The sequence below is a fragment of the Larus michahellis genome, chromosome 16 (genome assembly GCF_964199755.1).
Source record: "Larus michahellis chromosome 16, bLarMic1.1, whole genome shotgun sequence".
NCBI classification, from domain to species: domain Eukaryota; kingdom Metazoa; phylum Chordata; class Aves; order Charadriiformes; family Laridae; genus Larus; species Larus michahellis.
Window position 1 is genome coordinate 3,572,885 of NC_133911.1, and position 13,922 is coordinate 3,586,806.

The 13,922-nt window shown below is 45.3% G+C and overlaps 1 protein-coding gene across 2 annotated transcripts in view; it reads right to left on the reverse strand.

Moving 5' to 3' along the window:
- Nucleotides 1-45: 45 nt before the first annotated feature.
- The window catches only part of PUSL1 (pseudouridine synthase like 1), a 28,569-nt gene continuing 14,692 nt past the window's right edge, over nucleotides 46-13,922 (reverse strand). The window contains exons 4-8 of one of the 2 annotated variants that reach the window (XM_074560755.1): nucleotides 12,169-12,318; nucleotides 9,825-9,948; nucleotides 5,458-5,512; nucleotides 1,682-1,844; nucleotides 46-655 (exon numbers count right to left, since the gene is read on the reverse strand). In XM_074560755.1, the coding sequence (XP_074416856.1) occupies nucleotides 1,690-1,844; nucleotides 5,458-5,512; nucleotides 9,825-9,948; nucleotides 12,169-12,318 (484 nt within the window). In that variant the 3' untranslated portion in view covers nucleotides 46-655; nucleotides 1,682-1,689. Of the gene's footprint in view, nucleotides 656-1,681; nucleotides 1,845-5,457; nucleotides 5,513-9,774; nucleotides 9,949-12,168; nucleotides 12,319-13,922 lie in introns of both variants that reach the window. The other variant, XM_074560753.1, reaches the window with a different exon arrangement.

Sequence of the window (13,922 nt, forward strand, 5' to 3'; positions counted from 1 at the left end):
GGTTGTAAGTGACCTCAAAGGAACTTTCCCCTGTAACACGCCACATCCGAAGTGCAACAGACATGACTTTGTACCAGGGAACAGGATCATGTAAACACCACTACAGTTCAGCAAGAGAGTGACTGCTGATGAGGAGAGGAAACAGCAAGTATTTTCAAAGGCTATTTCTGCAAGTCACCGCATCAAACAGTAACAGCTGTCCCTTGCAGTTCGCTGTACAAAGCCGGGGCTACAGAGGAGAGGGCAGAGAGGGAGTGTGCTACATTCTCCCCCGTTCTAAGCCTGTATCCCTCCCACGCGCACCACAGAAGGAGAAAAAAATCCCAACAAACAACAAAACCAAAAACCCCAAGCCCCGCTCCTTCCTCCTCCTGTTTGAGACACACACACCAGAATTGCAGAAAAAAAGAAATAAACGCGGTTATCCGAACGCAGCATGGACTTGTTCTTCCTTTCCCCTTGGCAGTCTCAGAGGGCAAGAACAAACAATAGGCAGATGCCTACAGTCCCAGTCAATGATTTTTATTGAGACCAAGACCGTGTATTGCGTAAAGAGCACTTGGCAAACGTCCATCCCAAATCCACAACAGTCCTTTCAGACACGGCTGTATCTCACAGAGCTGCTATTCTCCTGGGGCAACTGTAGTGTCCAAATCTGAGAGGAAAAAAACCAAGAAAACACTGATGTAGGGAAAAAAGATGGCACTGAAACCACGTGAAAGCCCTCAGAACCTGTGCTCTTCATTTCCTGCCTGGGCTCCTTCCACACTGGCACAGAACCCTTAGAAAAAGCTCCATTGGAGAGGGCCCAGCCCAGGACGCAGCAGCTGCCTTCTCAAGGCCAGGCCAAGGGCTCAGAACTCCATTCGAGCTCCTTCCACTGCTCTTTGTTGCTTCCCCTTCCCTTCCATCTTCCTTAAGCCCCAGCGTGAGCGCTGCTGCTGCAGGAGACGGCACGCTCGAAGCCCACCCGTAGGAGGTCTGTGGTCTGGCGGAGACAAGGCAGCCTGGAGAAGGTCTGCAGTGTGGTGGACAGTCCTTTGTATCCACATTTCACGGGCACTGGATTAATCAGAGACAGATTAATCCTTGCAGCTTTAAATACCTGCTATCCCTAGCAGGGATGTCAAACTTCCATGACATCCATTTGCTATCTTCTGCAAATTTAGCCCTGTTCCCCTTTTTTTTTGTTTTTAAGCTAAAAAAATGAAATAGTTTAGATCAGATGCTGTTAAATTAAGAGAGCCACCATGTAAGCAAAAGGCTCATCTGCTCTCTGTTCTCCAAACTGTACAATCCTCTCATGAACACCAAGAGAGAAGCGAGTGAACAGAAGGATCTGTGACGCCTAGATACCACAGCAGAGTTGGTCTTTATACATGGTCAAGGGACAGAACAAGAATTTATGAAAATTTAAAGTATCATTCACGTGAGAACTCAAAGTCAGCGTCAACACAACTTCTCTTTTACTATCCTGAAAGTAAGAGGATATCTACCAGGAAAAAAATTACACAGTTTCTCCATAACTGCTGCAAACACCTCTACAGCCTGGGGCATTCACTACAACGTGGGTGTCAATGAACAAAGGCGTGAGACATAGGTCAGCCTGGGGGTGTTACTGCTCCCTTCAGTATCGGATCTGACTCCTACAAAACAAATGCCATTCTCTGCATTCACCTACCTGCTTCGTTATATTCCACTGATTTTAGAAAGAGTCCAGATGGTGGAGCCATGGCATTCGGTGGAAAAGCTCGTGAATCTTTTATCTCCAGTAACTCCTTTATATGATGAGGCGCTAGTTTTCCCTGGCCAACTGCAACTAGAGCCCCAACCATTCTTCGGACCTGGAAAAAACAGAGAAAACAGCTTAGGAAGTGCCCTTGTAAAACTGAAAGGGATTAGGCAGTTCTGTCTGGCGTCTGGCGCTATCGGCAGTGTTATGCTGTGTTAACAGCCCACAGTGACTACTGATGGCAAGTCAAGCTACAAACCTCATCAGAGAGTTCAGTGCCTGTCACTCAGGAAAGAATGATACCACCATGATTTCTTAATATAAGCCTGCTCCTGAAATAGGTACATCATGTCTAGATGCGGCGCTTCAGGGAATGCTCTAGTGGCAGAGATTGTAGGTTGTTTGGTTGGACTCGATGATCTTAAGGGTCCTTTCCAACCATGAAGATTCTGTGATCATTATTATTAAACCCATAGTTCCCAGAAAGCCTAGTTTCTAGCATTCCTCTACTGTTCCTAGTACTACCAGTTGTTCCCAGTGCCAGGCACTTTGCTCCAGCTGGGTGTTCAGAGGGAAGCAAGCATTTCCCCCCCACAAAAAATGTTTTGACCCTTGTTTTAAGTGCCACTGAAGTATCCCAAGTCACAGCCCAGACTCGCCCATCAGGATTCAAGCCAGTCCTGGCTGCCCCTCATATGCCTTTGGTATCACACGCCTCCAGGGAGCATCTCCAGTGCCCGCTTTATTTCTTCAGAAAGATCCTACTCCCTTTGTCACCGAGCACATCCCAGCAGTCCCAGTCACCCCACAGTCTGCGGAGGAAAGCTGTCCCTTCCCCTTTCAGCAGGGATTGTGTGGGCTGCCTAGGTTCTGCGTTGATTGCAGTGATGTGACAACACGCAGCAGCTGAGCTTCTCTGCAACGTGCAGTGGCACAGCATCTTCTAGTGACCAAAGCTGGTGGTGGGGGAGGGAAAAGAACTAGCAGAATTACCCTGCTTCCTTTAAGTCTTCCCTCCCTACAACTACAGGCCTTCATAAGAACGAGATGAGGAGCTGTAACACAATGATCTCCAGCTACACAGCACTGCCTTGGAGCAAGGCTTGGTCTTGTTCTCGTCATGTGTGGGAAGAAAGCTGAGCAGAGGATGGTTTCTCTTTCAGAAACAGCAGCAGCACCCACACATCCGTCTGTGGCAGGAAGCTCGTGGGCCTGCTGGGAGAGTTGAGCTCACAGGTTCTTCATACATAAGCAACACCGTTTCCAGGTGAGGCTTGCTTCTCTTTCAGAAAGCCAAAAAAGTAACAGGAAAAAAAAACCAAGTAGGACAGCCTGCCAGACAACATCCCCCAGTGCAGCAAACCGGTATTTCAAACACCTCTGCGTGTCACAACTTCCATTCCCTCCCTCCACACAAATCTCACACCACCGTGCTCACCTCCTGCGTAAACACCTCTCACGCTTCAGCATCCTCTCAGCTAAAAAACACCCTTTCCTTCTGTATCCCTAGAGGATACGCTGCTCCAGGAGGGCCGAGACATGGATCCGCCAATGCCACCTGCACACCAAATGCTAATTCCCTATGATCTATTACATCCTTCTGTGGTGGCTACATTTATCTCCACCCCTTCTTTGAGCTGAAGACATCCTTCCGAAGGCACAGAACTGACCACTTGTCTTCCTGGTACTTCTGATGTCAAGGCAGCCTCATGAAGCTGCTGTCGAGGAATAACTGACAAGTAAGGGCCCCTCAACTTGTGCCAAAAGGGCTCTCAGCAAGGCACTCCTAGAGAGACTTCTATCCAGAGATCAGTATACAGGCGGTTACCTACTTCTCGTGGGCATTGTGGAAGCTTGTGCACGAAACATCTAGGGATGGTTCACGGAAACATCTTTTTCCCCTGGGGAAACTAAGGATGAAGCCAGAGAAGGTAAGAGCTCTCCTCCAGTCTCGAATTTTACAGGCAACAGCAGTACCAACCCATGTGGGGGAAACTGGCCAAGCAGACACTGTCCTGCCTGATTCACCTTCTCACACTGCTGCCAGAACACATCCCCGCTTGCGCAGAAGCGATCAGTCATTTGGCCTAAATAAACATTCATTCTATTAATGACCTTTCAAAGCACACCAAGCTCTCCAAAAACTTAAACGTAGTGCTGTAATGAAGCATCGGTCTAAGTTTCTGATCCATTAACATTTACAAAAGAATAAACCAAAGCCCACTAAGCAACCTGTTTATCACTGCTAATGAAAAAGGGCCAACAAGCCAAGATATATTTATCCAAAGGCAAGCACTGTCTCTCTCTGTGTGCTCTGATCTTAAACTGCACTGTAGGAGCCTGCCTTTAAGCAGATGGCACAGAGAAGCACAGATCCTTGACGTATGTTATTTTATCCATCCCTCACTAGAGGTCATTGTATGCTACGACTTTAGCTTTGATGTCTCCACGCTTGGAGTTAGCTAGTGTAAATGCAGACTAATGGTGTACATCTCTAATAGCCATGTGCTTGCTGCCTCCCCCTTTCTCCACGCTATTCAGCAAAAATATATGCATACAGTTTCTGGGGCTGTTTAACCCTTTTCTCTAATGATGTCAATACTTATACAGCTATACGAGGTGAGATCAAAGGTCCACCTAGTCTAGTCTCTTCTCTACGAGGGAGGGCAGAAGCAGATGCTCAGGTAGCAGAGTGCAAGTTCAGCGTGTCCAGCCTGTTCCTGCTTCACTCCAGCCTGCCAGCTCACTGTACAGAGAGGGCATTAGGCTGAGCCGAGTATTATGGGTAACTGTTCTCTCTGCACAATGTCACTAAAGTAGCATTTCCGTTCTAATGCCCTAAATGGGTTACCGGCATTTTCTCCTTGTCACAAGACCATCTGATGAGGCAAATCCCTGCTGTATATCAAGCCCTTCTCAAGCATGTTGTTGTTCTTCCCTTGCTCATATCCAGACACCCACTGTCAGAAAGCTTACAGAGCACTGCTTGGCACAGGATAAAAACAAATTTGTTTTGTCAAAATGGAATAAAAAATAGCTGCTTGCTGTTCCCACAAAACACCCCCTCTCTCCTCCAAAAAACAAGCCCTCTCTTGCCTATTCCCTGTCTCCAGAGTGCGACCATGGCCAGGATAGGCAGAATGAGAACAGCCAACTCTTCCCTAATGAGGTGATCCATTAAGCTGTGGAGAGAGCTGTCTCCCCCGAGGACAGCAGCAAAATCCCCACTGGAGTTATTTCAAAGAAAACCCAGCAGAGACTAGACAGCATGGCAGAGGGAAAGATGCTACAGTCATGCCTGCGTAGCTGAATCAGGTCTTCCCATCTCTCCTTTGTGCAACACTGAAAATTACTTCATGCTCCAAATCCAGAAAGTAAAATTCCAGGCAGTCTTTGCTGGGCCCAGTGCCATTCAGCAGAGCAAGAACATATGTCTGTTGGGTTTTACCACTCAGACTGCAAGGACAAAGATTGCGGAAAACCAAACTTTCCATCCTCCCACACGATTCTGTGACTTTGGACATTCATTTTAAACAAAAATTTAAGAGATTCTGGTTCTACCAGATAAAACAAAGAATAGAGAATGTCAGCTCTCTGATGCTGTGTGTGTCACACAGCTGTAACACCAGCTCTGCCACACTGCCAAACCAATCAATAATTATAGTGATGGCGACGCTTTGGTTCTTGGAGGCAAAGTGTGTGCCAAATACAGCACCAAACAGTACCTGTCGGTAAAGAAATGATCTGCTCCTGAACTTCAGCTCCCAGAACTCCAGCCCCCTAAAGAAAGGAGCAAAAAAAGCATTTAAAATCACATTTCAAACGGCTCTTCTACCCACAAGAGAAGTATAAATCACAGGTGAATGTGAGTAGAATGAGCAAGAAGCTGCACATCCCCCCATTAACCTGAAAAAGCATCATGAGCTTTTGAACACCAGACTGTTCATTTGCTACTCAGATGCGGACATTTTCTGGGGTGAAACAATTCCTGCCTGTTTTGGATTTACCGAGTTTTATGGAGCTTGATCTTCCTGCTGCCTTACACCTAAGTATATAACCTTTCAAATAAAAGGGAAAGGGCAACACAAACCAAGGTGCAACTTAGCAGTCTGTGTATAGCATTAGATATATATAAAACCATAAACACAGATATCATCTAATCATACATCAGATCTGCCAACAGAGCACAAAAATGAGCAGGTTTTCACTTCAGTACCTGCATCCCCAAAACTTCCACACTATCAAGAAATCCTAGAAGTCACTTTGACAAAAGCAACAATAAAATAACAATAAAAAACCCAAACAAACTCACTAACAGTTTATAAATGCTCCTTATCACCCACAGCCTTCCCACAGCAAAAAGAGACAAAGCTTACCTTGCATAATCCAGAAAAGCAAGTATTTACATGCAAACCCTCTCCTCTCCTCCCTTGCAATGAGCCCAGTAAGTGGGTGTCTAAGGGCTATGGAGACTTAAATCGGGTGTGAGAAAAGCACAGCTGTAACATATTTGTCTGGAGGACTCAGATGGACAGGCTGGGTTTGCTGGAAACACCTGGGTATCCAGAAAGGGGCTACCCGTTCCCTGGGAGAGGGAACATCTCTTGTGAGCCATAGAAGAAAGGTGAGGCAAGGACAACGTGATTCCCAGGCCCACACTCCAGGGGAGGTTTAGACTGGATATTAGGAAAAATTTCTTCACCGAAAGGGTTATCAAGCATTGGAACAGGCTGCCCGGGGAAGCAGTGGGATCACCATCCCTGGAGGTATGTAAAAGCCAGGCAGACGTGGTGCTGAGGGACATGGGGTAGTGGTGGTTTTGGCAGAGTTAGGCTGACGGTTGGACTCGATGATCTGAAAGGTCCCTTCCAACCTCGACGATTCTGTGATCAGGGCAGGGCTAGCAGGAAGAGAAACTGTGACACAGTCATTGCAGGGAGCAGCCACAAGCTGTTTTCTCACAGGATTTACAAAGTACTGCTTTTAGCCCTCCCTGTCGCATATGTTGACATATGCAAAGGCAGCTCCTGCCCCCGGATTCCTCTTTATGTCAGGAAATGACAAGGTTTCTATCACTTACGTACGGGCTGCTCTCCCCCCAGCTCGATGCGCGTGGCATACAGACATGTGCACTGCTACACACATGTGCAAATACCCAGCACATCGAGGTCATAATTCAGCTCAGCTCTTTAGCAAAACACAGGAGACAGTTTTTTCAAATTACACGCACCTTCTTTAGCCAGGATTCTCCTGTCTCACTTGTCCTGACAAGATATATTAAGCTACAAAAGATGGGTCAAGATAGGAAAAATCTTTTGTAGACTTTGAAAGAGAACAAGATATTTTTCTTTGAAGGAAACTTTGTTTTTACTGCCAATCTCAGATAATTTTGCTTACCAGCAAAAACTCCTGCTGTCTTTTTCCACTTGGCAGCAGAAGCCAGCACCTTGCAATGAATAATACATATTCAGGTAGAAAACAGGAGACAGAGCAATCACTCCCCAGGAATAAGCGATGGGGCTAAATCTCCGAACACATCCTTAGCATTCAAAAGCTTTTTGTCAGGACGGGGCACTAACTCCACTTCCACTGTTGCTGAGCAACTGAGTTTGATGGAAGGAATCATTTTAACAGCTAGCCTTTTAAACAGACAAGTGGTCAATTCATAAGATTGGTTTAAGTTCATAATGGAAGGAAAGAATGAGAAAGAAAAGCTGCATTATTTGACTAAGAGACCATGGTTTATCATGCTACAGATTCCTCCCTCTGAAACAGAAAATAAACCTCCTTAGATTAGGCTAAAAAAAAATTAATAAAATCTATTTAGCTTTTACTGCTACCCCAGCCTTTTCATTGCAGAAACAGTTCATTCTGCTACTGCAGTGATGAAATAAGTACACGTGCACTGCAGGCATATTTGCCGTCTCATTTGCAGAACGGGCAAACAAACACCAGCTCCATGTCTGCAACTCTTCTCATAGGGAGAGTTTTACAGATTAAAAGTAACTAGGACACTGTAATTAAAAAACCCTGAACAAACAAACAACAAAAAAAGCCCAACAACCCCCAGCCTGTCACAAAGACCCAAAACCCACAACTTTTTTTCTCTAGCTCAGAAAACTCATGGTTGTGGCTATTACTAACAAAGTATTCTAAGAGAATTAAATGCTATTGTAACGCACTGAAAATGGGCTTCTCAAAGCCATCCCCTTCAGCCTAAACATTCATTAAATCAACTTATATTGACATATTATAAAAATGACTCACTATAAAACACAAGTTTGGCTGCATGTGTCACCAAAAGCAAAAATATTCAGCATCTAGCCTGATGCTTTTGAACCAGTTTTTAGGTTTCCTCTTTCTCGTGAGCTGGTTTTGGCCTCATGTGGGATGGGTTTATGCAGGAAGTTTTGCAAAGAATGGCAAATTCCCTTTTTCACGTTAAAATTGAAGACATAAAAAAAGAACTGATCTGTATTAAATCTCAGAGATCAGTCAACTGACAATAGCAGGTCTGGATTTGGAAAGTAATGTGGTCCGTATGCACACACGGGTGATTTCAACAAGACTGGTAATGGGGTTTTTTTCAGGTTATCTCAGGACTCTGCCACTCAAGATGCAACTCCTCATAAAGGACGAGATAATATTGTGGATGAAGCATTTCACTGTTACTTGTGTCCCTAAGCTTAACCACACTTGACAGAGGGAGGCCAAGCTCTCCGTTCAGCAACGGCAACCCAATAACAAGCAGCAGGAATGCAGCCACCTGACAGCACCCATTTTCCTCTCCAGCCCTCCGTCTCCCATGGGGATGCCGTTTCTTAGCTCCAAGAAGGTGGGAAGTAAGCATTTACATCTGGCACTGTGTGCCTGTGTCCTTGCTTTTATACAGCAGAGAGTGGCAGTGCCATACCCAACTGGGTGGCTCCTTATAATGTGGCTGTGTGCTGACAGGCACCAACGCTGAGCCGGAAAAGCAGGAATTGGAGAAGATGGGAGGAACTGAAAGACCAGGGTTACTCAGCGCATACAGATCTCTCTCTGTTTTTGCAGCTTCCTTTCGGTTTTTGTCTTACACTACTGCTGGCAAAATACACCGTTCTAAGACACAGTGAAAGAAACAGGGGGCTATTTGCAAACTGCAGTGAGGCTCCAAAGCTTGGAGCATGGCACTTTTTGTTACAGACAGCTCAGCAGGTATCTAATGGAGGGTCGGTGGGGAAAACTACAAGGAAAAGGGTTTTCTCCTAATCAGATAGCAGGAAAACACAGTTTGGAAACAGATAACAGCAAGGTTTGCTTTCAAGCTGAAACACAACATCCATGTATCTGTGAAAGAAGCAGCATGAAGGCTAAAGCCATGTTCAGATGATAAATACCCATGACCTTTCTGGGAAAAAACTTCCCTTTCTGCTAGAGAGAGAATACATCAAGCCACTTAATTTCAATACTTGCAAGACCTGGTCCTGAAAGAACAATCATTTGCATATGTAACAACTGAGGAATATTGGACTTTCCTTCATCAACATCCCTTGGGAAGACAGGAGGAGTTACTGGTGTGAACTGAGTGGATCGGCACAGCTACAGCAGTGGGCTACGTGTCAGGTGGGGTTTTTTTCCTTCTATTTGCGGCCTTTAGGAAAAGCTAAGTCAGCAGCAAGGGAAAAAAAAAGTCCCATCCCCTTGAAGAGCTGGTCTTTAGCAACCAAAATGAGTGTAAATGCTGGAAGCACCTCATAGGAATTGCTCTGTGCTAGATTCCATACACCAGTTTATAATATCCTGCCTTTTAATGTACAAACAACCAGACCAGTTTCCTGCTTATCTTTTTCCCCCCGAGGACATTGGGGAGGAGAGGGAAAGAAATGTCCTTTCCAAGCTGTCACTAAACAGAGCCCCGCTGACACCATCACAGGACTGTGAGGGCAATGTGCAGCAAAACAGGAGGTCAGTTCTCAAAGCAGTGCTGGAAAGCAGCTCTTCAGAGAAAGCGAGCACTAGCTGAGCAGAGCAACTCCTCAGCTGAGCATCTGGGATCTCACCTGTGTTCATAGTGGTGGGACAGGAAACCAGAAGAGGGTCGGATGTCTACCTGGAGGATGGTTCTGATTGGAGACTGGAAAGGTGTTTCGGAGTTAAGCGAGCGAAAGGTGCTGAAGTCGTGGGTTCCCAGCAGGAACTGGGCTGCATCCTGCATGGCGGGCACATTCAGGTGGCTGAAATTAAACATGCAGAGCAAAAGGAAAGGCACATCAGGTGGGACCAAGTATGTTACATGGGCCAACGTCCAATTAACTGATGAGAGGCTGAAACCTGGCACACAAATTTAACACTGCAGCATTGTGCAAGCACTTTTTGCAAGATGGAGTTTGTCTTGTGATGGCCCAAACCACAAGCCAAGATGCCAAGTGACCTGAGGTCTGAAGGTACTCAAAACCCCAGGCTAAATAAGGGGTTGGCAGGCACATGCTTTTACACAAACCTTTATCCTGCTGTGCTTCTTATAACAGTTCAACTCAAATAACTCTATTCAAACTGCTGGCTAGGGTGTAGGGCAAGAGAACGAAAATCCTTTGCAATTATCTGGATCTTATAAAGTGAAAAAGATGCTGCCAGGTAAGAAAGTATCAAACACTACGATGGTTTTCCAAACAGATTTGCAACAGCCAGAATATGAAATTAGGAAGTAGCAGGAGTGGAATGAGTGAGCAAACTGTCAGAGATGAAGCCAGTGTAAAGCCAAGGTGGAGATGCAGAAGGAAGGGTCAAAGGTAAAAATCAGAATGTCAGGTGTCATTCAGATTTCATTTGAAGTATCCAGGTCTCTTCAAAATAGTCTCAAGCAAAGGAACTGAGACAGATTTACTAATATATTTCTAATATATTTGCTGAACAGATGCTTATTTTTATACTATTTTTATAAATTCCTCCCAAGAAAAGCCTGAGCAGTATGCATGATCTATGGCTTAAATTCTTCAGATCTTAACAGCAGAGTCAAAATGTTTCTGAAGAAAACAAAGAAACAGCAACAAAAAAAAAAAATCAAGGGAGATTTTCCAATGTCATCACATTTTTTCACTGTGTTCAAGAAAAATTACTAGTATTCAACAGAACCCTGGTCACAGTGAGAAGTGCTGATGACACCTAGTTGGCAATTCAGACGCCTACAGAAGTTTAATGTGTATTATGTCTATTGTGTAACGTGTATTATACACCAGATGTGCTCAGTAGTGCCACACACTACGAGCTTCTCCACTACCAGGAGTCCAAACATCCCACTTTTTAGTAAGACACCTCCCATTCAGAATTTCTAATATGCTCGCCCTATCCTTTATGTGGTATTGCCATTTGAGAAAATTAACTGCACTGTCTGGACTAAATTAAATGCTATTTCATAAAGCCCGAGATTAAGGCACTTTGTGCACATAACATCTAATTTTGCAATTTTGTATTTATTTTTCCCCTTCCACAGCCCACAGAAAAGAAAGTCAGCAATGTAATGTTAGGACAGTGCCATCTTCATTCCTCTGCTAGGAACAGTTGAGATTACATTTTTTTCCATTACCCACAATTGTTATTCCAATAGTGGTGATGAAATGACCATAACTGGCTGCAAACCTGTTTTTCTATAGTGTGGTGGAAAACCAGTTTTCTTGAATGTATGTTTATCTCAGTACAAATTAAGCTAAAAGGACAATAACAAATTATCTTCTGGGTTTTGTTTGTTTTTTCCTCACCCACTGTTTATCATGTTGTTTTTTTAAATGGCACTGAATTTGTTTTTCCTTCCCTTGCATATACAGGCACTGATTTGTTATGACTCAGTGGCTACTCCAAGAACACAAGTGACTACTGAGCCAGATACACCGGTTTGTCATTGTAGGGTTGCTCAGAGTCACAACAGACACTCAGACCGGGAATGAGAGCACAGATTTACATGCAGTCTCTACCAGAAATACAACTAGGGGGGAAAAAAAAGAATTCTCAGCCTTCATTCTTGCCTGCCTCTAAGGTCACACCTAAAACTCCAAGATCTGCCGTGCAATGCATTTCTGCCTGTCTGCATCACATCAGCGCACTGTTCCTTCAGCCAGCTGTCCGAACGGGTTTGCTCTGTGAATTAGCAAGGTCATCTGAGGAAAAGCTCATCACTTCCATGAGGAGGGACACACAAAGTTGTTGATGGACTCTACCCAGAACCATTGAGTATTTCAGCATGTTTATCACCAGTACAACCATCAGTACAACTAAAAAGAGCTCTAAGTCTCAGGTCTCAATGAACATAACTCCGTTGCACTGATTTCGACAGTGCAATACGAATGGGGAATCTGGTCTCACATGTGGAAATTCTCCCCTGCCTGCTTCCCCCAAAAGCCAAGCCTTTCCAGAGTGTTGATGAGGTGTCTCCCCGGGGAGGTTTAATGGAACACACTTACCCTCCCACAGGAGCCCAGCAGAGATCCCTTTCGAACACTGGTATTTCAGAATGATGAGTGCAGCCCATCAACAGCCGATAAACGTAGGTTCTTGACAGTGCAGAGAAGCGCGCGTGGAAGCTATTGGCCACTCGGTAGGCATTCAAAATGCTGTTAGGACAGAAGAGAATGAGTGAGATGGAGAGAAATGTCATGCACTAATTCAAAAGCTTTTGCTTGGTCACCATATAGATTGGAACCGAAACATGCAATGGATTCTTTCAGAAACTGCACTTACAATGATTAAATATCATTCTCTCCTGACAGCCAATGACTAACCAGTGACTGAGGATTTGCGCCTGCAGGCTGCCAAAGGCATCTGTCAACTAGGAGGCAGAAGAGCCTTGGCATCACCCCTGTCATCAAATACACAGTGAAGCTGACTTTGGGTCATCTATCAGCACGTTTTAGGGATGCTCACGCCATTACAAGAGGCTAAAACCGATCAGTCCTTCAGTTGACAAATGGCAACTGATAGAATAGAACCATAAAATGGTTTGGGTTGGAAGGGATGTTTAAAGGCCATCTAGTCCAACCCCCTGCCATGGGCAGGGACATATTCAACTAGATCAGGTTGCTCAGAACCTGACCTGGAGTGTTTCCAGGGATGGGGCACCTACCACCTCTCTGGACAACCTGGGCCAGTGTCTCACCACCCTCATTGTAAAAAATTTCTTCCTTATCTCTAGCCTAAATCTTCCCTCTTTTACTTTAAAGCCATTACCCCTTGTCCCATCACAACAGGCCCAGCTAAAAAGTTTGTCCCCATCTTTCCTGTAGGCTTCCTTTAAGTGCTGAAAGGCCACATCAGGTCTCCCTGGAGCCTTCTTTTCTCCAGGCTGAATGACCCCAACTCTCTCAGCCTGTCCTCATAGGAGAGGTGTTCCAGTATGTGTTCTTTGTTGCATAGTGAAACCAAACACCTCACCCAGCCCATCGAATTGTATTGCATCTGTCTGATGGCACACGTGTTCCTAGCCATGCTTAAGGTGAGAGGCAGCAACTTCCCACAGCAAGCTGACTCCCTCCACCTCCAGCTGAGGGGCACACCTTACGAACACTGTGCCCTTCCGCTTTTGCAGAACCATGGTCCCAAACGCCAGCGGGAAGGACTCCTCCAACAACAGATACCTCTGTGCTCCCTCTCAAAGGCAGCTATGCAGCTCGCTGTGGCAGACGGAGATAGTTGAAACTAGGTCACTTCCCTCCCACCTCCCCCCCACAACCTCCAAGACAAATGGGACTTTGCTGCAGCAATGAAAATAAAGGTGTAATCCCACCATCACCTAGACTGAGTCTATCTGAAAACAGCAGAATGCTGCATGCGGACCTCCTGGGAACCCTCACATTTCACAGAAAATAGCTTTTGTACATGTTCATGTCTACTTGTCTTCCGCTGACTCTGGGCAGTTAACTCAAGAAGCAGATTTCTAGGCAGCTGAACTCCCCTGATTTCTTCTACAAGCAACAGGGAGAATTTGCCTTGTTTCTCTAAGCCAATGCCACCTTTACCATTGAACACACACAGCTTGGTAGCCAGAAGGGAGGGTACGAAGGCTGTCAGAGAGGAAAACACCCTCCTCTCTGGCAATGGAGAAAACACAGCTTCCCCGTGTTTCTGCACCTCCCCCAAAGTGTTATCATTGATTTGAACACGTCAGCAGCAGTTTTTACTGGATTTCATTTTCTCTTATCCCCGAGTATTGGCTACTCAC